General features: G+C 38.6%; 4 protein-coding genes across 7 annotated transcripts; 3 read left to right on the top strand and 1 right to left on the bottom strand.

Annotated features, from left to right (window-relative positions):
* Window positions 1–497: 497 nt before the first annotated feature.
* LOC120567299 (septin-8-A-like) lies at window positions 498–17,930 on the bottom strand. 4 transcript variants are annotated; one of them, XM_039814239.1, is made up of 11 exons: window positions 17,801–17,930; window positions 17,541–17,591; window positions 7,393–7,507; window positions 7,056–7,251; window positions 6,333–6,519; window positions 6,078–6,239; window positions 5,534–5,630; window positions 5,174–5,342; window positions 3,849–3,981; window positions 3,537–3,727; window positions 498–1,249 (listed from the first exon to the last, which is right to left on the bottom strand). In XM_039814239.1, exons 4-11 carry the CDS (start codon window positions 7,220–7,222, stop codon window positions 1,195–1,197), a joined length of 1,161 nt encoding a protein of 386 aa, XP_039670173.1. In that variant the 5' UTR covers window positions 7,223–7,251; window positions 7,393–7,507; window positions 17,541–17,591; window positions 17,801–17,930; the 3' UTR covers window positions 498–1,194. The 4 variants fall into 4 exon arrangements, with proteins under 4 accessions (XP_039670173.1, XP_039670171.1, XP_039670172.1 ...); XM_039814237.1 differs by lacking the exons at window positions 17,541–17,591; window positions 17,801–17,930 and adding an exon at window positions 9,345–9,459; XM_039814238.1 differs by lacking the exons at window positions 17,541–17,591; window positions 17,801–17,930 and adding an exon at window positions 9,330–9,359 and having other exon boundaries at window positions 498–2,220.
* sowahab (sosondowah ankyrin repeat domain family member Ab) lies at window positions 10,805–12,172 on the top strand. Its single transcript, XM_039813049.1, has one exon. The coding sequence runs from the start codon at window positions 10,805–10,807 to the stop codon at window positions 12,170–12,172; it is 1,368 nt and encodes a 455-aa protein (XP_039668983.1).
* A 289-nt stretch (window positions 17,931–18,219) lies between the features above and the next one.
* On the top strand, window positions 18,220–21,514 carry gdf9 (growth differentiation factor 9). Its single transcript, XM_039814240.1, has 2 exons — window positions 18,220–18,860; window positions 20,126–21,514. The coding sequence occupies exons 1-2, from the start codon at window positions 18,485–18,487 to the stop codon at window positions 21,055–21,057; spliced, it is 1,308 nt and encodes a 435-aa protein (XP_039670174.1). The 5' UTR covers window positions 18,220–18,484; the 3' UTR covers window positions 21,058–21,514.
* A 1,104-nt stretch (window positions 21,515–22,618) lies between these two features.
* Window positions 22,619–25,257, top strand: LOC120566288 (cytochrome b-c1 complex subunit 8). The gene is made up of 3 exons (XM_039812632.1): window positions 22,619–22,763; window positions 23,796–23,963; window positions 25,081–25,257. The coding sequence occupies exons 2-3, from the start codon at window positions 23,809–23,811 to the stop codon at window positions 25,154–25,156; spliced, it is 231 nt and encodes a 76-aa protein (XP_039668566.1). The 5' UTR covers window positions 22,619–22,763; window positions 23,796–23,808; the 3' UTR covers window positions 25,157–25,257.
* Window positions 25,258–25,709: the final 452 nt, after the last annotated feature.

Below are 25,709 nucleotides of genomic sequence, written 5' to 3'. Positions count from 1 at the left end.
CACGGTTAAGTCTGGTTGTGAGCCAATCGCAGATGGTGAGGCGGGACATGACAGTAAATTGGGACCTACTGTTTCTTTATGTTGTAAATAAAATTATATTACACTTTAACACTAAAATAATTTTTACTTTCAACAATAAAGCGGAACAATTGACGCATTATTAGATGAATTACTAGCGTTAACAATAAAACAGAAGCCAATAAAAGGTGTACAACATTACAGGGGAGGGGAGAGAACAGCAAGGCCTTTGGAGAATCTTCTGGAAACGTGAATAGGACTTCTTATAATTTTATATACAGATTGTTTTCCTAGGCCAGGCGGTATACCACTATGCGGTCTCTTCTTTTTAATGGAGAAGAGACAGCATTTGTCTCCCTACTGGCAGGTTTCTGGAACAGTCTGGGAGGACCCTGAATCTGCTGAGGCCACAGCTTAACACAACCTGTCATTTTCTGTCGACTTTCCTGTCTAGAAGTGCAATTACGGGGAGACCAAGGCACGTTTTCAATAAAGTCAGTCTTTATTCCATCAGGATATACAAATCTGCAAGAGGGCCCACAAAGACCCACCATATAGATCTACTGACATAAAGAGATTTAATCCTGATTTTATATACATCCAGGGTTTTTTTCATGTAACAACAGTATATAGATATATAATATATCTATATATAGATCTATAGATATATCTATATATAGATCTATAGATATATACTGTATACACACTATTAAATACTTCTAACTAGATCTTTTTGACATGACATAAGGGCTGACATGTTAGCATGATAGGGCACCTTTTATAAAGATAAAAGATAGTATTTGTATTATGACTGGTTTAAAGTGCGTATAAATCATAATATACAATCCAAACAACATTACAGGAATATCATGTCACTTTATATTTCACAGTGTAAATTGTCATCGGTCAAAAACTACAAGCATAACATGAAATGAAGGTAGCACGTTTAGTACAAAAACAGAGATTTTGGCAATCTTTTAATACTTCTAGGAATGGTTAGGAGCCATGCAGAGACCATGCTACAGAGCGCTGCTTAGAGTTTAGTAGACATGGAAGATGTCAGGCTGAATCACTTCCAAGGATGTTAAGTGCATTTCTAGAAAATTGTTATTTCACATTGTAAAAATAATATACTTGATTGTTAGTCTGTGATCTTTTGATGGGGTAGAAAGTCTTCTAATTCAAATTCCTTCCTGAGGTTAAGGAGCACGCAGATGGAAGACTAAAGAAGCTATGAAAAGGAAAGAAAAACCATGTCATTTATCTGAACAAGTGACTCTATATTCATTAAGGTCATTAAAAAAAACTCAACAAGATATGGAATACTAAAGTTTAGTGCAAATGATAATTAAGTTTATTGAGCATTTTGTTATTTGCCATGTTTGCTGCCACTGACGGAAGGCAAAATCAAAGCTGAAACTTGAATTAAATGGATAATGCTTTTACAGAAACACCGTTAACCAATGAAAATCAGAAAACCATGTTTTGGTATGTCATGAGGAGTACGAGTGAAATATGAAATGCTTTGGATCACACAAATGACTGATGTAATGGGAAGTCCCAGAGAACAGAGAGTTTAAGGGGAATGGGTTCAGTGGACCAACAGATGAACTGATGCTCTGTTCGGTTTTCCATTGATGTTATTTATTTGAATATAGATTATGGCAACATATTTTCTCATTTCAAGACTATTTTCTTTATATCTTTGCATAGAATGGTGTTAGACAATTAAATGATCTTACCTCAAACTACCAACAATTAAAAAAACAATCAGCCATATTTGTATGTACATTATTGTATGTATGTTATTGTATGTTAATACATAACATAACTCACAGCCATCAGTTCAATTCAGTCAGTAACTAGAGGCATCCTGTTCTACAACAGGACACAAACACACATTCATGGCAAGACCATAAAACAACACAAGCTACATGTTAGGAAAACAGTCCATGGATTGTGTGTCTAGCAGAGTCAGCATTAGGGACAAATTAAATACACTGAGCAAAGCTACCTTTTTGATCCATAAGTACACAGTGGCTTATAGCCATCACATTGTTCGGGCTGACATATGTGCATAGTCACTGTGACACTGTCCACACATACAGTGTCAGTAAGTAATGTCAGATATGACAGTCTCTTTTTCCCATGCTGATGGCAGACACATTCCTGGTTTCCCTGGATGTTTGATCCACAAATCAACTGAAAGGGGAAAAGAAATTAGACAGAATATGGGAAAAGAAATAAAAGAATGAAGGATTTGATGAATGGTACAAATCAAAGGGACAAATGAATGAAATGAGAATGCAACAGTGTTTGGGTTGGAACTTAACAGTATTTTAGCATCCACATCCTTTCCGTATGCCTACTACATTTAAGCTACGTTTGGAGTCATACTGGCAGCCTCACTCCTGTTTTTGTCGGGTAAAACAGAGAAGAGGACCTCAGGTTTGCGTCCTGAAATAACACCCCCTCACACTTTGTTTTACCAAAGCAGATAAATGAATCACTTGCAATTTGAAAAACAAATCAGGTAGTCTGAACAAAGCCTAGTCTTAAACGTTTAAGTTACCCAGATGTATTTTCAACACCTGAAAGCTTTTTATTTGTACGTTCCTTATCTTCCTCTATATGACAAATCTAAAGCACTATCTTATAAACCCTTGTGTACATATATTTAGTGTCTGTAGCTGTTCTTATTGTATTTCCTGCCTTTTCTGTGTTATACAGCATAGCCAGAAGGATCAGCAGCTACAGTATTTTAGAGGTAAAACATACAGTATAAACCTGTGGAAATCATATCATCGGCCCTGTGTGGTATTACACTGGCTTAATACCTTTGGTAACATTTTCCCCCACATGGTAGGGCATTAAAGCCAGTACAAACTGACATTAATAGTAAAACTCTTTGAAGGAACAAGGCTTTATTTTTTGTTCACATGTATTTTTACTTCACTAATCATTAAAGCAGTATGTATGTTTTGAGCGTATATAAGATACTGACATATGTTTCCACCTGCAGAAATGATTACAGCTCAACGTAGGATGTCGGTGTATCATCTGCGTTGCACATGGCGTGAGCATCCGTGAGACCAGTGGGATGTAAACAGAAGTGCCCCTGCCTGAGATACAGTCTGGCAGGTCCGCCCGCAGAGACATAAGCATCAGGCTGTGTCATGCAAGCTGTGACCCTTCCCACTATGTCTGGGCACACAATGTCAGTCTGAATCTGTCCCTGTATCAGTTTCTGAGTCAACATGGCTTCTGGGAAAATAACACTATCTCATTAATCACATTGTACGCCTCCCCCCTCTGGCCGATCAACTCTACATAGACTGGCTTAGAGAGTATGTGTCTATGGCTTGTGAAAATAATGCCCGGGTGACATTTAACATCATTTAAGATTTTAGAGGTATTACTATTTAGTGGCATTACCACTTTCTTTGACAACCATGGTGTACAAAAGGGACCACTTGAACAACAATACAAATCAAATACATAGAGAAAAGCCCACTTACTTCTTCTTGTCCTTGTCCTTTTTGAATGGTTGTTGTGAGCAGCCTTGGAGTGCCTGTCCCATCAGTGTCTCAGCTGCAACCCTTCTTCTATTGAAGGCATTCATCTCCTCCTCCAGTTCTCGTCTTTTCTCCTCCAGATTCTTCTTTTCTTCCTGGTGCATCCTCTTGAGCTGCTCAAACCTCTCGTGAAGCTAGAGATGATGATGAGGATGATGATGATGATCATGATGATGGGACAGGGCACAATGTGAGACAAACCAAATATGGTATATTTTCAGTGAGTAGTTATTTAATGATCATTTCAATCCTCACCTCTTTTTCCTTTTCTTTCAGCTCTGCTTCTGTCTCCTTCACCTTGTTGACAAACATCTGTCTCATTTCGTCCTCTTTGCGCTGCAGATCCACAAGGAACTCCTTCCTCTTGGCTTCGTATGTCTCCTGAAGGCTGAAGATCAGCGTAAAAGCAATGTTAAAATCAGTCTTATGCCTTATTGGACAGGATTAGTATCGAGGAGCTGGTTGCTGCAGCTGTTTATAAGTTCAAACATATCTTAGTTGTAAAATAAATGTTCACTGGGTAGAGATTAATGCATCACAAATTTAAAATGGGTTCTACCACACGACACAAACTAGAGCTTAGCTGTTACTTAATATTTACAAATAGGAACTGGAGCAGTAAAACTAGCTGTTAACATATGAACTATTTAGATTGAACAACAAACTAGGTAATATAGTCGTCATCTGACCTGACACTTGATCAAAATGCTGTTTAATAATGATGTAAATTTGCAATATTTTAGGTTACTTGTCACAAAAATAAAAACAATATAACTCAAATTACAAAACATTATGCCAGTAACAGATTAAATTACCCAATAAGGTCATTAGGTTGCATAATCGATATTTCCCACTCACTCTAAACATTTAGAAAGGAGTGTCAATTGGGTTTAATATATACTGTCATTTGGTCCCAAAAACTGTTATATCTGGAGGTTATTTAACACTTTCTGTTTACACAGTTCATTGGTTTTGATTGGACAGCACTACAGATGTTTCCTGATACACATTTTGCAACCATCATGCAATCATGCAACCTGTATAGTGAATCCATAGTTTGAAATTAGCTAGTCGTCTCTAAGAACTTCAAAGGGACTTAACGAAATTTTGTTTTTTATTAATAGTCGGATCAACCTAACCTAAACTCGATCTTAGGTATAACTAACAAATTGTGTGTCATTTCATGAACACAGGAACTAGAGTTACTGTAGTTTCTCCCCAATATTAAGGAGATGGGAGTGGCTAATCTCTAGATGAATTTATGAAGGCACTACAAGATTCAGATCAGTCAAATAACCAAGCGCATCAATTATTTATACTGTTAGTTAAATAATTAAACTAGAGTCTAAATAGACACATCAACCTTTACCCTTTACCTATGAGCTCCAATTGGTTGGTAAAAGGAGAAAAGCTCATCCCACCCCAATTCATAAAAACCTAGATTTTAATGTGCTGTTTATCAATTAAGTCATTCATCAGCACAGTTTTTACTGTACATCATAAGAGAGCAAGTTTATTTTTGGCAGTCCACTGAAGTGAGTTGCCCAGATGCATTACATCACTGCTATCCCTAATTTCACCTGAACGAGTGGCTGTCCAGGCCTGTGTCCTTGAAGCCCATCTCTTCTAGCTTGCAGCGACGGTAGAGCTCATAGTGTCGGGTGTGTGTTTGCTCTCGGAGATCCTCCATGTTCACACGCAGCAGCATCTCCCTCAGCTTCACAAAATCACAGTGGTTTTCATTCTCCACTGAAAGAAAAGAAACTTTATCATTTTATCATCATCATAAAAATAAAAAAATAAAAATCGCATATCGTGATATCATGTTCATATCTCAACTGAAAAACTAAAAAGAGTTCGGCAGCAGGCATCCGACTAAACAGCTGCTACTGTTTGGGGTGACTTTTATGATGCTTGTCAAATCCATACAATGGACTCACCCTGTACTGATCCCCAGGGGTACAGCCTTGCTTTCACCATCTTATTTCCCACTTTAATTTCTTCTACACTTCCAATCACAGCAAAGGGAAGATGAGTCTGTAACATACAATACATATATTGTTACAATATGGTTAAAAATGATTCTACTGTTGCCATATCAAGGATCTCATTCTGCTATTACGACACGCTTCATATGTCTACTATGGATTCAAATTGTTGCTTGTATTGTGCAACTTCAGTTCTTTCTACTAAATTTTGGTAGCATGATAATCAGAATTAACTACTACTTACTAGTAATATAGTATATATTACTAGTATTTCTATTATATTTAAATTTCTGGAAAAAAAAAAATCAGATGTGGGCAGAAAATTCAAAAGGTCTAAACCAGACTACGGAAATTTGGCCCAATAAGTGCTACAATACCCAAAGATGGGTGTTGACTTAAGAATACAGTGGTGGAAAAATGTAGAATGTATATTACCTTGTAAAATACATACAGTATTGTATTATGTATTATGTGTCTGTGTGTTTCTAGGACTCACATTCATGGAGGTGTTGATCTCTGCAACGGCTTCATCCTCTGTAGGGAACTGATAAATCTGAACTCCATTACTGACCAGCTCACTCATAATCTTGATCTTTAATTTGTCCAATTCGCTCTTGGATACCGTGTCTGCCTTTGCAATAATGGGGATGATGTTCACCTGCATGGAAAAAAATAACATTAATAAGAGTGACAGACTGAGAAAAAAGTAACATTGACTGCTGAAATACACCGTGCAACATTCTGTGTTCACCTTGCTGTCTAGTTTCTTCATTGTAACCAGATCAAGGGACTTCAGGGAGTGTCCGGTGGGAGCGATGAAATACAGGCAGATATGGATTCTTGTGTCATGGCAGTTAAACAAGGAACGTTTTATTTTTAGCTCCTCCTCCAGAAACCTTTCAAACTGGGCATCAATATACTCAAGAATGGGTTTATAGCTGCACAAAAAAAGCACAAGGCATAAAACATGAGCATCATTATTTTATCCTTACATGTATGAACAATAAACTTTACATCGCTTTCCTTGATGACTGAGAGGCATGTTAGTATCCTAGTTACAAACTCTGCAACTACAGTCTTGCAGCCAAGAATGACCGCTTTTTTTGTATTCCCTGCTGTTGGAGCACTCAAATGTCTATTGAGATTGCATTAGTTCTACCAGTCATTCCCATATCCCCTTTCTTCCCTCCCAATTCACATGCTAGAAACAGGCCAGATCTTTCTCTGTTCCATACTGTGTAAGTGTGTTGGCTGCAGATTAATAGCTGATGCTGATCTAAGCAAGAGAAATGTTTATGATTTTTTAAACAACAGTATCAAAACTGCACTGAACATTTCTGTCACAAGTTTTCTATAACATTTTATACTGAAATTGTTTTCCTTTGTGCAGGACAGTTTTGTCCATTTCTGATACTTAAAAAAAAAACAGCATTCTGGACAGCACCAAAAGTCAAACATCTACAACAATCTTTACCTTTCCTCTTTGTTGATTTGGTCTCCAAACCCTACAGTGTGCACAGTGGTCAGCTTGAGCTTGACATTGCTCTCCTGCAGATCATAGGTTTGTGGGCGTAGCTGTACCTCACTCTGATAGTGGCTGGCTTCCTCATTCTCAAATGTTGTATTGAAAAGAGTGTTCATTAATGTTGACTTGCCTATCCCTGTCTCACCTTAAAAAAAGAGAGAAAATGACACGTGGTGAAAAGGGAGGGAGAGGGAAAGGCAAGGTGAAGCATTAGTGCTCAAAATTCCAAATGAATGCATGTCACGTTCATAGCAGGATTATGAACTCCTCCTGGGTTCAGACATACCGACGCAGAGGATGTTGAAGCAGAATCCCTGTGCAACTGATTTACTGACCAACTGATCTGGAAGGCTGTCAAACCCCACATGACCTCCGAGCTCCAGGTTTCGCTTTTCTTCATGCTGAGGTTTTTGGAAAACAGGCAGGACAAAGAATGTATTGAAAATAAATGACTTGCATTTCAGCAATACTTTTATCATATTCACTTCATATCACTAAATATCCAAGGAAATGACAAAAAAAAAAAAACTATAAAATGGCGAGGTTAAAAAAGTCCTTCTGTCAGATCCCATCCCCATCATTCTGCTTTCAAGCTTAAAAGCATTCTTTGCAAATGAGGTCATCTCTTTCTTCCACTTAACTCACTGAATAGTCCGAGCTATAAAAAGGTTCAGTCTCAATATCACAAACCAAATTCCTCCTTTATAGACTCGCAAATCTGAAAAAAAAAAAAAAAAAAGCTAAACCAATAATCATTTGACTTGCGCAGCACAGATGTCACACTTTACATTGTGTGTCTTGTGTTTGTATATGAAGCTTTGGTATAATGCCTTAGCCTGCTGCTGACAGTAATGGTTTGTGATTATCAGTATGCTTATATTTAGGGCTGAAACAAGTATTTTCATGATCGATTAGTCTGTCGATTATTTTTTTGATTAATAGATTAATCATTTAAATGTCATAAAATGTTATTTTCACTATTTTTTTCAGAGCCCAAAGTTACCTCTTCAAATTGCTTGTTCTGCTCAACCAACTGTACAAAATCGAGATATTTCATTTACAATAATCAGACTCAAAACAGAAAAAAAGCACACATTTTGAGAAACTAGGACCACAAAACTGTTCCATGTTCATTATAACACTGAACATACATTAAGTCATTTCAATGTGAACATAATAAAACAATGTATTTTGCCCTGGCTGTATAAGCTGGGAGACGGCTCATCTCTCCTATACCAGATCCTCCCTGGTATACTGGCATCTTCCAAAAGGCTCAACATGAGGATCAGGATGTGTTCAATGCAACAATCATCCGCTTCTGTCCCTCTCTCTTCTCTCTCACACTCACACACACACACACACACACACACACACACACACACACACACACACACACACACACACACACACACACACACACACACACACACACACAAAGAGCTCTTTATCTCAGTGTTGTTTCTCAGGGTGGGAGGATATCCAAGCTGCTGGCTGCCCTGGTACCCAACTCCCTCACACACACTCACACACACACACACACACACACACACACACACACACACACACACACACACACACACACACACACACACACACACACACACACACACACACACACACTCTGACTACCTTAACTTAAAGTCTCCCATCATTTGCAATGCAACATGCAAACAGGAGGCTAAATACAAGGCCCGTACTGTTCGCTATGATGGCTTTAACACATTGCCACGAATTACACGTTTGGCTAATACATATTTAATTTTTCGCTGAGCAATCTTGATGAGGTAGCTACCACTTGAGGAGGCTGCTACTTATGTTTATCCTCTTAACTTAGTCTCTGCCTGCTGTCCTGTCAATTCAGCACCCGTGTGCACCTGTCACAGTGTTGACATGGTAAACAGCAAAGTGTTGCGTGCTGCTTCATGATGCTGAAGTGCGCTTTTTCTGCACGTCTCCACGGACAGCACGCATCAAAACGGGGCGACGAGGCATCGTTTCTATTGAATCAACCGTAGCTGAAAAAATCCGTTTTTATCCCGCTTCATTTAAAGCTTTCTCAACACCGCATTGACCGTGCTGCGAATTCTCTCCACATATCTCATGACCATCATCTTGCTCTCACATACACCTGAATGCTAATGCTAGTTTGATTCTTATTTCTACTCTGACAACACCAAATCATGAGTCACTGCAGGCCCGCAGACATCAGATCATCATACTTACTGCGAAAACATCTACCTCATTGGCCGCCATCGTCAGAAGTGGCTGTGTGCGGGAATTATCCGTCTTCAGCTGCTCTCCACATTAAACAGGGACAGACTCGCACTGCTTTCAATATGGCCACTTGGAGGCAACACCCCCTCGGTGTTGGAGGGAGACACTACAACAGCTCTATAAAGCCTTCAGTCAATATTCTAACTGAAGGAGTTTTGTGCAAATTATTTTTTGTTTATAACTTAGAAATTATTCAGATAACTAGAGACTGGCTTTTGCCAAGGAAACGAGAAGGTACCACAGAAATAGTGATACTGTAACAGTTTATCTCCTTTTTCCAGTTTAGATTTTTCTTCTTTTATCAAGTTTGTCCATGTCCCAGGGTTTTCATACGGCAACAATTGTTATTACAATTTAAATGCTATTTCATAAATATTCTCTCATACATGTCAAAGGAAAAGTTACTTTTATATTTATTATACCAATGGGTAGTTCATTTGCAGGATAGAGATTTTACATCTACAATTATAATCTACCTGCAGAAGCGTATTGACAACACTACCTAAAGTAAAAAAACTAATAATAATCAGGTAGCATAATGGCCCCTGCCAGAAGGTTCTGTTATATTATTAGATCATTTTTACTCATGCAGCAGGTAGAAAAAGGCTAATTTTAGAAACTTAAGATAATGTGGGGTAACTTCGCATTTTATGTTTATTATACATATTGAAGCCTATTGAATGAAGTAATGCAACATTTGAGGTTTAACATAAAAATTAACGTTTTAAGTAAACAATCTCAATATCTTTGCACCACTGCAGTATAGGCTATGCTACAAAGGTTAAATACACTTAATTAAATTGCTGTGTTGATACATTGTATCATTGTGTTGTTATTATCAAATATTTCAATAAATCAACTAAAAAAAATGTCCATTTTGGGACCTTATTTAATGTCATAGGTCACAATTCAACATTTGTAAAAATGTATCATAGGAAAATAAATGTAGAGTTTGACATAATATTGAGTTAATAATAGCTAAATGTGAAAATAAACAAGTGTTTATATGATTTATAGAAAATTAAGTTGTTCTATTAAACTAAACTCATAGCCAACTAATAAACATAGCCTACATATATAATATCCTCAGTTACACTCAGATTTCACACAGACTTTTTTATGGCCATTTTTTATGTTGATGTTTTATACATTTTATGTAAATACACAAAAAATATAAATATAGAATTCGTCTTCTTTTTTTTAGCAGCTTTGATGTTGATTTACTATCAAGCAGCTGCCTTTAATAACGGGGATCGAGAGCCATAACATAAAACGGGTGAGTTTATTTGGCGAGGCGCCGGAAGCAGCAGGTTGGTGGAGGACAACGGAGAGGGGATCGAGCGCGGACAGCGAAGAGATTATCTCTCGGGCTTTATCTAAACTCCCTGTTCTATATTTTCTCATTCGTACTGCTTCAGAACAAAATGGCTTTGACCCAAGAATCTCTTTTGTCTTTTTTACTGGAGCACGGAGGCAAAGTGAAGAACTCGGAGCTATTAAACAACTTCAGGAGTCTAATCAGCTGCAGCGATCCCGCGGAAAAGCAGCACAATAGGGACCTTTTCAAGAAGTTGGTGAACAGCGTCGCTGTGGTCAAACAGATCGACGAGGTAAAGTTTGTGGTTGTGAAGAAAAGGTATCAGGACTTTGTTAAAGAGGTGGCGCAGGATGCCTCGCAGATGGAGGACAGTTTCTCAAGCCTAAATACGAGCTTTTCGTACACATCTCCTCATCGAGCCGAGTCAGACAGGGTGATTTATTCGGATATTGAGAACAATAATATAAGCTGTCCCTCAAACATACATGGCAACTATTATGGTGATGCCAAACATAAGTCTGTGGGGGCTATGCTGGAAAGGAGCCCGTTACCAAGAAACATAAGTTGTGCGGACGAAACTACTGTTAAAGTCCTGAATATCTCCGGAGATCGGGCGAGCAGAGCGAGGAAATCTGGAGCTGTGTTCGCTGTCATAGCAGTGAAATCCCCTCCCAGAGACTCTGCACCAGCAACACAGGATGGATTACATTCCCAAGTGCATCCGCATAAAACCTCGGACAAACCAATCACGTTGGTAACAAAAGTTTCTACACCATCTATGCCGACTCTGAATCCTAACTTTCCAGCTTGTGCAAAAAGAGACTCCCAGTGTTGGAAAGACAGACAGACAGAGGACATGCAACCGCCAGGCTTTCCCCTGCTGAGGCCCCAAAACAAGAGAGATGATGCAAAGTACTCAGAGTCTGTGCCTTTGGAGCCTTTAGCTCATGAGTGGCTGGTAAAGTGTGCTGCTGGACTGTGGGGACAGATCCACGGTTTGCTGCTGCAGGACACAAGGTTAGCACAGAAGAAAGACTTCATGTCAGGTTTCACAGCCCTGCACTGGGCTGCCAAGAACGGCAACAGCGAGATGATACACAAGCTTGTGAATATCTCCAGGAAAAGAGGCACCTGTGTTAACATCAACAGCAAAGCACACGGAGGATACACACCTTTACACATCGCAGCAATGCACGGCCACACTGAAGTAATGGTTTTGCTTGTGCAAGGTTACGGAGCCAATGTGAATGAAAGAGATAATGGTGGCAGGAAGGCCTTCCACTACCTGGGCAAAGGTGTGTCAGCTGAGGTCAGAGCACTTATGGGAGGACTGCAGCAGAACAACTACAGGGAGAAGACAGAAGACGAAGAATACAGAGAGCACCCGAAAGGCTTCAACACAATTAGTAAACTCTTCCAGCCTCATGTAGGGAAGAAACAAAAGACAACAACTAAGTTTGCTCATGACTGGTGAGAATGATCAAAAAGGAAGCTGCGAGATGGACAATATGAAAATCGTTATAAATAATACTGTCTTACTTTGTATATTATGTTAATATAAAACAACTTACATCATTGTTTATCCTTTAGAGCACTTAAAGTCTGTAACTAAATTACAAAGGTGTCCCAGCACTTACTGCAGCTCTCTTCTACAGTGTATCACTGTTGAATGTACTATTTATGAATGGTATTTATAATTTAATGTTCTTTTCTTTAGTTGAACTCCATGTATTAACAATGAATTCTATTTTGAACCCTTTGCATTTATTTTACTTACTAACAACACAATCAGTGATATTCAAACATATTTTCATTACCTTGTGTGTAACAAATGTTGAGAAGTTACCTCTTGATTCGTGACTTCAAAGTGTGAGGAAACAGGTGCTATCAACACTAGTGTGAAACTATTTTGTGTTGTTGATGTAGAATGCTTATTGCTTTTGTGCACAGCAGATCAAGTATTTATGATATTCTGATCACCAAATAAAGTTCTTCAAAGCAAAGCGAGTGCAGAGGAAACATTGGATACTGTTGTAGAAAGAAAATAGTGGGAGGTTTAACATTTTGAAAAAGCTTCAGTAAAAGCGAAAGGGGACTTTTGTGGTGGCCAGTTATGCAAAGCAGGCCACCAGACTGTGTGGTGGAATGTCTCCTTTATCAATCTCTTTGTGAACTTGAGCTCTAATGGATGAGGAAGGCCTCCCTTTGTGGGACAACATGGGCTTCATTCTGTAGACTGACGTGCTAAAAAAAACATGATTCCTCTCAACTGCAAAAAAAAAGAAAGAAGCCAAAGATTAAATTGTAGGGTGGGGTCTGATTTAAATGGGAAAGAAATAATCCCTAAGTGGAAAACCAACAACCTCTTTAATGGCTATGTTGTCATTAATGAATGAATGGCCTTTTCCCAGATACGATATGCTTGAAAACAGTAATCTGCTTTTTCTCTCTCCATGTGTCCTTAACTGACCTGGAGAAAAAACAATCCTAATTGACATGAAAAGAGTTGGAGCTCAGACAATGAAGCCAAAAGCAAAACTGTGCCAGAACAATGTCCTTTGTCTTGTTATCTGGAAAAGAAGCTGCTTGCATAATAATCCCGACAGAGGACAGCTGCACTCACAACAACTATTCCACATAGTAGATTGCATTATGTGTTAAATACCACTTCAAAAACTTTTCTTTGCAAGGCAACTGGAATATCATAAAGGGAAATCTACCACAGAAAAGCTTCCTATGTTCTTTTTTAATGGCTCAGACAAAATGTGCAAACATCAAAGACTGTCAAAACAATACTGTGGTGTGTTCCAGGTCTTGTATAATTTCCTGTCAGTACAAAACAGAACAATACATCATTTTTGGTATATGTATAGCTACTTTAAAACAATATAATGTGCAGATTAGTATACTTTTAGTATATAGTGTGGAACTGAAAACAGCTACAACCTACTGTAAGTTTAAAGCCCAGCCAGTGGTCCATAGAAGCTACTTAGAATTCCTCATGGGGGCGACAGAAACTACGCACTACAGCTTTAATAATATGAAATGGCACAAACAACATAATTTTTCTATTTTTAGAACCTTGCAAGCAGTAGGGCTAAATATTTTCAACCTGTCCTCTGGATGGTATTACAGGAAACATATCAATCAAAACTGTGTAATGTGTAATGTTCCATCTGATGATCATAAATGACCTGTAACAGCAAACGAGAGAAAGCTATTTCTGTATAGTTTTTATTAATGCCTCTGCCCGGGTCCGATTTCTCCCGCAAAGTCACAAAATGATTTGCAGCAGGTAGACGGCGCTACAGAGCACACGCTCTGAAGGGTCACAGATTTCAGCTGAACACCGGAAAAGCCTACGTTATTGTATCCAGCCAGGTAAAGGGTATCAGGAGATTTCTTTATATAGGCCTAATTGTATTTTTATTTTAGAAGTTATCTGTTGTATAAGGCTGATACTGGGGCAGGGCCATCGCCGAAAAAAGGAACTTAAACGAAGAACAATTAAAAGCAAAAAAGTCAATTTCGGTCGGGCTTTCAACAAATGGAGACAATTATGGGATTGTAAATTATTCAAAACTGACCGTGAATTGGCCCTCAGGTATGTATGATGTCTATTTCATTCATAAAATAACTTTACAATGCGCAATGTGGTTGTAGTCAGTACCTTACATTAAATTACATCCCCCTTTCATTTAGTGCCCGGTTTTATTTCTTTTCAGTCCGTGTCATTATTTTCTTTTCCCTTGTCCCCCTGTACTTGTGTAAAGCATCCCTGAGTTTCATGAAATGCACTATATAAATCTAAGTTATTATTAGTTGCTACAACAAACTCATAATGCTTTGGCTCTTGACACAGGGATAACAATACCCGGTTTAGCTCACTTAGCACTTGAAATGCAATGATGCATCTGTAACGTATTCTCTTATTGTAAATGAATGATTTTCTGTCTAAGCAAAATATTCATCGCAACTATGACCTCCCGGTAACGCTAACTCAGTAATCTACAGTTGGCAATAAAGTCCTGTGTAGAAAAGTACAGCTTTTGTCTAAAGCGGCCGCTAGAATCAACACAAACTGAAAGTTACATATAGCCACTTTAAATCAATGGTAATGTTATCCAACTCTATCCTGTCCATGGACCTTTACTGTGGTGTTTTAAAACAAAGTAAGGCAGCAAAGTCATTATAGTAAACACAAATACTCTCCCATGTGTCTATCAGTGGAGCAGTAAGTACTGCTAGCTTGTCAGTTGCAGAGTATGAGGGCGTGCCACGCTAGCAGCTAGGCGAGCGTGTGTTACAAAGTGACGCACGTTTGTTACGGAAGTAAAGGCTGGACTACAATAGAACTGTTTGGAGCAGTTTGTGAACAGTGTTTTCTCTGAACTGGAAGGACACAGAAAGACCAAAGATAAACCAGTGGATTAAACTAATGTCTAGCAACCTGGCACTGGAGAAACTGACCTACATTGCGAGGGGAAAACTTGAAGATTTTAAAGATATGTGGTTGCCTTTCTTGCGCCTTGTAAAAGCATGGGACATGTAAACTATACTTTTTGTTGATGGAGTGAGCATGGGGTTCTAGGGTGGGGGGAGGCCTTGTCTTTTGTTTTTGCCTTTTTATTTATTTTTTATTTTTTCTTTGTATATTTTTTCTTTTGAATGTTTGGAAAACGTTTTAAAAATTCAATAAAGATATTTGTGAAAAAAAACAGTGTTTTCTCTGGAAGATGGTAAGTCCCTTTGGGATGGACTTTGGGCTTTTTCACTTTGTAAACCTATAATGTGCACAAAAAGATATATAACACAATAAAGGGAAAGGGGAAAGCCAAAAAGCACAATATGAGCACTTTAATGTTTTATTTAAGAGGTTTGTCTGATGTTAATGCACAGTGTTTGTTGCAGTGAACATCAGTTGGATTATTTAGTGATTTATGTAGATGAATTAAATGTTATAGCAGCTGGAAACTATTACCAATATCAATATTATATCATTTATATATTATTAATAATTACTATTACTAATATCATCATGATTCATCATTGATTTCATTGCAATTTCTGTACATATAAAACACTCATATTACACATTATCTTACTTAAACTGTGTTTTTGTGCCTTGCAATCATTAAGACTCTTAACGCATATCAACATGGCCTGAAATATAAAGAACAAGGGACACAAAATTGCATATCACCTCTTAAAATCATTTAAGAGACTAAAAAAACATGTAATTTGATAATGTGATGGTACTGACACAAAATGAAGAAATTACCACCCACATTCAGTGGTTGAAGCACATTATGTCCTGTTTAAAACTCAACTCAGCTTTGGAGTCATTGGATTGGTTATATGACTTTTTCCGGGTTGAATGGTGGTCGTCTCGCTCCCCCGTAGCGCCTGTGAGCTGAAAAATCACCCTTGCAACTTTGAGCTGCGAGTCACCAGCCTCAGTGTCAGGAAGTATCGCGTGATATCAGGTCTTGCGATGTAACAAATTGCTTCACGGCACTGCACGCATACGCCCATTCAGGAACCGGCTAACACGGTAACAATGGAGTTTTTAACACTATCGTCATGGCTGAGCCGTCAAAAAAGAAGCAGAAAGCTAGGAAAGCACTGTCGGAGGAACACAGAAAGAGGAAACGGCCGAGACTGACCGAGCGAGGAGTCAGACACAAGTAAACATAGGAGCTGCCAAATATTTATTCCGAAGCTGTAGGGGGAACTCTATAGAGAAACCTGCGAGCAAAAAGTGAAGAAATGGCCAAAACTGCACAGTGCCCCTTTAAAGTTCTCATATTGTGCTTTTTGGCTTTTCCCCTTTCCTTTATTGTGTATAAATCTTTTAGTGCACATTATAGGTTTACAAGGTGAAAAAGCCTAAAGTCCACCCCAAAGGGACTTACCATCTTCCAGAGAAAACACTGTTCACAAACTGCTCCAAACGGACTCCGAGACACTGTCCTGTGACTCCATGACTGTCCCGGGACAGTCAGACATTGTCCTGTACACTGTCCTGTGACTCCCAGACACTGTCCTGTGACTCCATGACTGTCCCATACACTTTCCTATAACTCCCAGACACTCTTCTTTGACTCCATGATTGTCCCAGGACAGTCAGACACTGCCCAGACACTGTCCTGTGACTCCATGACTGTCCTGTACACTTTCCTGTAACTCCCAGACACTGTCCTGTGACTCCATGACTGTCCTGTACACTTTCCTGTAACTCCCAGACACTGTCCTGTGACTCCATGACTGTCCCGGGACAGTCAGACACTGTCCTGTACACTGAGTGTCTGGGAGTCACAGGACAGTGTCTGATTGTCCCGGGACAGTCATGGAGTCACAGGACAGTGTCTCTGAGTCACAGGACAGTTTACAGGACACAATATAAAAACTAAATAGGAAACTTTTGATGGAATTCCTTTTCCTTTTGTGATTTTTAAAGTCCCCTCCAAAGGCTCAGTTTTTTTGTCTCACTTTGAACATAGATGTGACTATTAACAGAGGAGGGGGCGCCCCTGCACATCCAATGCAGAAATTCCAGAGAAATTAAGTAAATCAAGGAATGACTGATGAACAGATTTGGTCCATGTTGCTTTGTGTCTGTATGCAGCTAAATGTAGCTATAAAGCATATTCATATTTGATAATTTGATACAATAGTATTTTTTTAAAGCTTTGATTTGCTGAGTATTTGTTTCGAATCAAATTGTTTGCCCTCTAGTGGTTAGCAGTTTTAAAGCAACTGCTTTATTTTGTCGTTTTTGAACATGCCACATTGAATAATTTCTATAAACTGAGACATTTGTAACTTTATTGTTAACTTACCTGCTTGTGAGCCAATCTTGCACATCTTGTCGAAAATCTTTATCCTAGGGCCTAGGATAAATATTACATGGTAATGTAAATTAATACTGTAATTTAATTGGAGAATTATGCCTACATATTGCATGGCAATAATCAGCAATTAGCTACAGGTTTAAAATGTTAAATTAGCTAACATCAGTTGACATTAGCATCTAGCTAGCTAGCTTCTGAGGGTTGAGTAAGGTTAACTCAAAAGAAACGTTATCAGTAACGTAACTCACCAATGCTTTTCTTTTACACCTTCAAATTGTCAGTTTGTATTTCTAAACGTTATCTCAAAAATAGCTAATATGGTTCCTTTAATACCAAACAAAACGGCTGGTAATGTATAATTTTTTGTAAAATACTCCAGCGGTGAAAAGTTAAATGGCACCGGACGTTGGAAGGATGTGTCTTCAAAATAAAAGTGCAAAATATGTCGCCATAAAGGTCCTTATTTTTAAAGGCAATGACGTGAATCTTGCATACTGCAGTGTATCTAAATAAGTAAAACATATGTTGGGAGAGAGAAAATGCTTTTAAAATTGACGTCACAGGCTTTTTTCTCTTTTAAAAAACGTATTGTGAAGCCGGAAATCGCTTTTATTATTTCGAGTTGTACATTAAAGTGCCAAAATACTTGCCATATGTAATTAGAATCATGGATGCAAGATACAGCATTGTTTAATTCAACTTAACCATGCTATCATTTAAAAATAGCCTCTTGCTGTTTTTGCTGACTGGGATATCGTGACTGAACAAGTCATAACTGGTCCCTTACCTGAGAAAGTAGCCTGGCCTATGAGTGATAGAGTTGATTGCCAACACCTGTGCATGTTGATGAGCGGCAGCACTTGCGTGGTCCTGTTTACCTCGAGCTCTCAGTGGAGATTCTCTCTAAGCTTAGTCTGGTTTCGTTGTTTATAATGGAAGAACAAATGCTGATGGCAGCTGCCCTTCGTTATATTCGCACAGTTTTCTTACTGCTGCTTGTCACCTGCAGCTCCCCGCTGGTTAGATCATCTCTGGCTGCCTCCAATGCGCTGAACAACCTGGATGACTTCACCTACCCTTATGGCAGTATCTTCTCCCCACTGCTCAAAGCCCTGTCGGAGCACGCAGGGTCGAGGTGGAACCCAGGACTGAAGAGAAAGATGAAACCCGACCACAGGTACATTAAATATCTGACGGAGGTTTACAAGAAGTCCTCCAGAGTGCAGAGGAGTTTGGACGGGAATAGGATCTACAACACAGTCCGACTGATAAAGCCACAAGATGAATGTCTTGCACAAAGTAATAAAGGTGAGCGACTAGGCCTAAAACCGCTGAGAATATTGACCTCATACACAAAAATATAGCATATGACAAGACAACGTTGTAAGTAAGTAAGTAAATAAATAAATAAATACATAAATAAATAAAAAAAGGTAAAGAGTTATAGGTCAAAATATCACTTTTTTTGAAAGCTGTAGTGGGGCAAAGCTGTATTCATAACTGCTTCAGGGTCCCAGACCTCCACTTGTAGGCCTATACTGTGCTTTGAATGTTGTTTTTGGTACACTGCATACAGGTGGGTTGCACCACCAGAGGGGGTCCTGCATTATTAGCTTATGACGTGGTTCTGTCAGGGAGATCCTGGGGCTAGGCTTGATTATTTCAGTGTACGTTTTCTAGTGGGGCTTATAATGAAGCTGCAATATGTGGTCTGCTAATTTCTCTGTGCTTAAACTTGGAGGCTACAGGGGTGGAAGGGGGGTCAGAAAGGGACACAACCGTAGTTTTAATCTTGTCACTAGTGAGGTTTTAATGACACTGGTGACTCAGATGTTGCTAAAGTGCGAGACTTAAATTCATTATGTGCTGTGTATGTAGAACATTACAGCACTCAAACCCAAAGCTGCTTGTCTTTTGATCCTTTTAACAGCCCTGTGGCCTGAACAACCATGTTTTGTATTATGACTTTGATATATAATATTTCATTACCACATGGAAATTAGACAAAATATTTCTAAAATGAGCAAATCTGTGTTGGTGAAAACATTGTTCCATCAGAGGTCCATCTGATAAGTGATTTAATCTTAATAATTAAATAACTGGTAGTCTATATGTATTTAGTTTTCATTTTTAAAAAAACTACAAAATATATTGTAAAAACTCTAGTAATAAGGAAACATTGTCAAACTTAATTGCAATATTGACATGCTTAGTGGTTTGGTATAACATGTATGCAGTTTTTGAATCTTGCTTTTGTACAATTTTTATTTAAAAAAAATTGTTTAGGAGGGAAATGGAAGAGAAATATGATATATCAAAATAGATCATAAGGGAAATATGATATCAAAATGTTTACCTGTGGTGCCTCCCTTAACTTGTGTCCTGTTATAAAGGCATCAGAAACATTGTGCACTTAAACAGGCAAGACAGTGCAGTACACTGTCTTGCCTGTACAGTACAGGATGGCCATGTTTATTCTGGCTTATTCAAATTGAGTGCAATCATACATGAGTACATGGACATTTATGAGACTGATTTAATGGTGACACATTGCCTTATGTTTTCTCATTCAGAGAGTTTTATGCAGGATCTTTCCTACAGCCTTGATCAAGTTAGAAGAAAAGAACAGCTTCTGAAGTTGGCCCTGCTGTATAATTTTGACCATGCAGCACCTATCAACTCTGTATGTTACCTGAGTCTCAAGGAACAGGAGCCTTCAAACCAGTGTCCGCTGTGTCCTGGGGTCCACAACGCTGTGAACTTCACAGTCAGGACAGACGAGCGGAGCAGGGGGAACTGGGTGGAGGTTGATGTCACCTCATTTCTCCAGCCTCTTTTAAAGTTTCAGAAGAAGAAGAACATAAACCTGCTAATCAATGTCACCTGCCCAGAGGAACAAAGAGCCAGTGGTGATGAGCGCAAAGGCCCACAGAAGTTCACCCTGAGGTCCCCTCCTCTGCTTCTTTATCTTGATGACACCAGCAAAATCAGCCACCAGAGGTTTCTGGTCAAAGCAGATCAAAGACCAGCCACTGAGGCAAACACATTTCACAAACCGATAGTTTTCAAACCAGAGCAGAGGACTGGGCGAATGAGAAGATGGAAAAGGGAATCTTCAAAGAGCAAACAAGGCGATAAAGGTCTTGATTTCCACCTGCCTGAGCTTCTTCCAAGCTCTGAATTCCAGACAAGCGACTGTGCCTTGTATGATTTCAGGGTGCGATTTAGCCAACTTAAACTGGATCACTGGATTGTTTTTCCACCAAAGTACAACCCCAGGTACTGCAGAGGCATCTGCCCGAGGACCATGGGCTTCATCTACGGCTCACCTGTGCACACCATGGTGCAAAACATCATCTATGAGAAGCTTGACTCCTCTGTGCCCAGGCCCTCGTGTATTCCCTCCCATTACAACCCCCTGAGTGTCATGATGTTTGAAGAGGATGGCTCCTATGTCTACAAGGAGTTTGAAGACATGGTTGCCACCAGGTGTACATGTCGCTAAGCCAGCTACCAACATGTCTGTTCTTTTTTTTTCTTCTAGCTGAATAGAACATCACCACAAACCTCATCACAGGTGGACTCTATCCAAGTACTGGATATTCTGACCAGGTTCAGTGATTTCATGAATTTGTAAAATCGTTGTGCATGAAGTTTGATCTGGAGCAGGTGTGTTTACTTAAACAAAAAGTATTTTATCCCTGTGAAAAATGTGGAAGGGTGACATTTATATCCTTTTTATGTTAAGGCGTGACAAGAAAGGGTGCCAATGCATCCTGTTCTAGAAACTTACTGTTTGCAACATAGTATTGATCTGACACACTTAAAGAAGAAAATTTGTGTTGTATGACTTTTGTATATTTTTTTTTTTTAAGTTAAATTAAGAATGTGACTTTATGCATGTCATGTCTATTTAAAAAAAAAACTAAGAATGAATTCACTGTGTGTCTGTGCTCAGCTTAGGGATATGTAAAAGACTGAAAATATGTAGACTGTATGAAAAGTTGGAAAATAAAAATAAAAAGAATGCATAAAGCTAGCTGTAAATTGTCATTCAACATGGGGAAAATATTTATGCACTAAAAGAAAGATTTTGATTTTTGCAATGGAGTGTTTGCTCTGATGACTCTAAATGGTCCTGCCAAATACACATTAGACATGCAGCGACACCAGTTTCAGTAGGATTGTGTGTGAGGGTGCAGAGTTAGTGGCCCTCATTTATGAAACGTGCGTATACGACCTAAAACAGGCGTAGGACGGGCGTACGCCGATTCCTACGCAATTGCTCGGCATTTATCAATTTGGGTTAGGTAAAGTCTCACGTCTGGTCTGAACTCGTGTACGCAAGTTTTCGAGTCAGTGCACTTGCGGTGCAGCATATACTCAGTTTAACAGAAGGAGAAGTCATCAGTTGATCACTTATCAGCAATGGCAGATCTGGCTCTTTTATAAGACCCATGCGCCGGTACAACGTACAGTGCACACGGCAGAAAAAGTCTGCAACATTGTTTTAGCCTATGGGGTTCTGCACAACATCTCGCAGGAAAACAGGGTGCCATAATGTAGTGATGGAGCCAGATGACCCGATAACCCAGAGAGCAGTGTCCAGCACAGCCCCAACTCGGGGCTATACGAAGGAGACAGGATATTATTCCTCGCTTTTAAAAGGTAGCATATTCAATACAGGAAACATGACGATGCACACGATTTTTATTTATTCTTCAGGTTTTCGTTTCTCTTTTAAGTGAACGATATATTTCTGCCATTGACTGCGTTATTTCGGCTTGTTTTTCCAGCCCCTCTGCTGTCAGGAGACAGGGTCGAGGTGGTGGTCCAGCACGGGGGGCGGAGGACACGCGCTCTTCCTCACAGCTGTTGCCTCGTTCTGACTCATGAAATAAACACGAGTAAAATACCTTTTCTCTGATGCCAACCTGTGATTGGGGTTCAAGTTGACAGTCATTGGCATATTGTAGTCTAAACCAGTTGATACCCAGATTAAACTGGTCTACAAGAATATTTGAAGGCCTGTGAATTAATCCTTGGTGGAGCCAGAAGAAGAGTCAATTCTTCCCCTTATCTTTACAAAAACTCCAGTCCGCCAGGTGGCGGTAACTTCCTCAGTGTTAGCAGCCAACCGACGCTTGAATAAAGAGGAAGGACACCGGATCTTTCATGGAATACTGTTGAGAGAAACAGCCAAACAGTACGGTAAGCCTCAATGTCACGATTTTACCAGTGAAGTTTTGCTTCTTTAAGCTTTTTATTACCGAATTGCGTGAGATGTACCTGCTTTGTTTTAGTATGAGTGACCTAATGTTTGGCCTCTTGCGATTAAATGACCATGTCAGCGTGCCAGTCAAGGAAGCGTTTCAAGGACCTTAGCAGCTAGCTAGCTATCAACTGGAGTTAGTTGACGATGCTAACCATGTTGCTAACATTTAGCTATCCCGGCTAACCAGTCGAGCTCATCCTGCGCTCTATAAATCCTTGTTTTGTGGTTTCGCAGTCATGTATCTAGATAGTTTGTGCATGGAAGCTTTAATAAACAACGTCATTACGCTTAATTAGTAACGTTACACATGCACTCCTATGTTACTGTAACATCTGTAATAAAGTTAGAGGGGGTTGTTTATTTGATCTTATCACTGTCATTAACTAGCTAGCTACATCTTTAAAATAAGACATTAAGGAACATTTGTGATTAATAACAACACATTATGGTTAATGACACAATTATTACACAATACCCAGGCAGCCATGCAAAGAGAAGTACGACCAGTCAACCCTAAAGATCAAAGCAGTCAATGTCAAAGAAGAGTCACATTCGCTCATATATATATATATATATAAAATAAAAAATTGAGTTAGTTATCACAGCTGTTTACCAGCTTCTGTTTTAAAAGAGACCGACCAAACAGTGCACCCCCATTTGTTGTTTGTTTAGTAACCCAAATAGTTAAGCTGGAAATGTAGTGTTTTTTTTATTTTATTAAATAGTCACACTAAAATCACACCGTGATTAAATTGCTTTTTTTCTTCTTCTTTTTTTTTACTGAGATACATTGAACATAATTTTGCCTCTTTTTACCAAGATGCAGAGCTGTGTGAGTGCCACGATTCAGTTCCCAACTATTTTATTTGGGCTATTTGCATTTAGTGCAAATCATGAAAACATTGTTCATTCATGTGTCTGCCTGTTAATTTACCTTATGTAAATGTTTTTTTGTCATTTCATATCAGCTCTCTGGTAAACATGGGCCGCCACTTCGGAGACTTGGCCAAGATCAGGCATGTAATCACATACAGTCTGTCCCCCTTTGAGCAGAGGGCTTTCCCCAACTACTTCTCCAAGGGAATCCCCAATGTGTGGAGACGGGTCACATCCTCTTTCTTTAAAGGTTGCCCCCCGTGAGTACAGATAATACAATTAAGTATTGTGTATTTTGTCTACAGTATTTTGTCAATTAAGTATATGTGTTTATTTAAATATTTTGCACTCTGTCTTTTGATGTCCACAACAAGAAACAAACTGAAAGAAACTAAATAGTCATAATATCATAAATAATAAGAACACGAAAGTATGCTTAAGATATCTAGTTTAAATAAAATGGCATTTTATTTGTGATTATTTTAGCTTGACAAATTTCATCTGTAGTTAATTTTATCTCGGCTCACATTTTTGCAAATAAAATGGGGTTGTATACCTAGATCAATCATTAATACATATTGTGATATCTTCATTACATTCATACAAAATCATATAACCTCTAGGTTCATCATTATGGGTGCCTAGGTGTTGAGTTGGGCTGGGGCCAAGTCATATGATAGGCCTGTTACCTGCTTTGGCCCCAGCTTCTGTTGTGGTTTAAATAAGTCACAGTGGACCGCAAAAAGAGCAGACGAGTGTTTGGCGCAACAATACTGTCAAATAACAAGTGTGTCCCCATAGGTGCCGGCAGCATCTTTCTTTACTGCTTTTATTGTAAATGTAACCCTATTTTACCAGTTAGTTACAAATCAATATATTTAACGATTCAATAATATTTTACATAATAAACATAACGTAGTAAATTGTTTTGCAAACATTGTATGCTATATATATTCACTTGAAATTAGGAACAAAACATTTGGTTGTTTGGAAAGTAAGATTGTGCTAGTAGAGCAAATACTACGGACTCTGGCATAAATGGGCAAATGCAACAAAATCTGTTTAACTGTGAACATATTTTTTGTTTCTCCTCATGTAGATAATGTGATGAGTCATACTCTTTCCAGTCTGCAATCTGTTCAGTATATAACAAAAAGGGTTTCAGTTAAATTTAAAAAATGTGGTCAATAGTCCTTGTTGTTTCAGGGATTCTGCATAGATATTATTATTATTATTATTATTATTATTATTATACATTTAACAATTGGTTTTAAGATTTTACTCATGACCTTTTATTCAACAGCAAAGTGTGGCTAGATACAATTAAATATAGTGATGGTCCTGATGCTGATTTGTTTTATAATTTTGCTTTTGCAGCAATGACTCTCATGTACCTGACATACACCTGGGGAAACAACGTCCATCAGCAGGGCAAGAGGAAGATTGCAGCTGACTTTGAGAATGACGAATGAACTCCTGCCACCTTTCTGAAAGCTCCCCTCTGTTATTAATTCAAACTCTGTATCTTTCACCAATAAAGATGAAAAATATTTATGTGAAATCTGTCTTGATTGATTTCATCCAGCCATCTCTTTGTGATTGGATTAATGTTCATTTAATGTGGGTTTCAAACCAATGCTACTTTTCTTACAGGTTATAATGCAAATGTAGTGCTAAAGTTATTAGTCAATCAGCAGAAAATTAAGGAGCCTACAGTTTTGATAATGCCAATGCTTGGTAGTTGCATCATCTTCAGTGTGACGATTTGATGCTTTTCTGTTGTGTGTGTGTTTTTTTGTTGTTTTTTTATTGAATATCTTTTGGTTTTGGACTGTGGGTGAACAAAACAAGAAGATGAGGAAGATACTGATTTGGAATCTGGAAAAGTGTGATGGCCACTTTTTCCTAATTTCTAGATAGAAGACTAAAGAAACTGATTAATCAATAAGAAAATAATGACATACATTAGGGTGATGTTTTTTTTAATTTTTTTAGCAATGATAGCC

Source organism: Perca fluviatilis, chromosome 10, assembly GCF_010015445.1.
Source record: "Perca fluviatilis chromosome 10, GENO_Pfluv_1.0, whole genome shotgun sequence".
Taxonomy (NCBI): domain Eukaryota; kingdom Metazoa; phylum Chordata; class Actinopteri; order Perciformes; family Percidae; genus Perca; species Perca fluviatilis.
The sequence above is the reverse complement of the archived record's forward strand: the minus strand, read 5'-3'. Positions and strand labels throughout refer to the sequence as shown.

Coding starts and splice junctions, on each gene's coding strand:
- LOC120567299 (XM_039814236.1), bottom strand. CDS start 9,359: ATGGCGGCCAATGAGGTAGATGTTTTCGCA. Junction 6,520..7,055: donor CAAATCAACAAAGAGGAAAG/GTAAAGATTGTT, acceptor TTTTTTGTGCAG/CTATAAACCCATTCTTGAGT. Junction 6,240..6,332: donor TGAAGAAACTAGACAGCAAG/GTGAACACAGAA, acceptor TTTTCCATGCAG/GTGAACATCATCCCCATTAT.
- gdf9 (XM_039814240.1), top strand. CDS start 18,485: ATGGAAGAACAAATGCTGATGGCAGCTGCCCTTCGTTATATTCGCACA. Junction 18,861..20,125: donor TCTTGCACAAAGTAATAAAG/GTGAGCGACTAG, acceptor TTTCTCATTCAG/AGAGTTTTATGCAGGATCTT.
- LOC120566288 (XM_039812632.1), top strand. CDS start 23,809: ATGGGCCGCCACTTCGGAGACTTGGCCAAGATCAGGCATGTAATCACA. Junction 23,964..25,080: donor TTCTTTAAAGGTTGCCCCCC/GTGAGTACAGAT, acceptor TTGCTTTTGCAG/CAATGACTCTCATGTACCTG.
- sowahab (XM_039813049.1), top strand. CDS start 10,805: ATGGCTTTGACCCAAGAATCTCTTTTGTCTTTTTTACTGGAGCACGGA.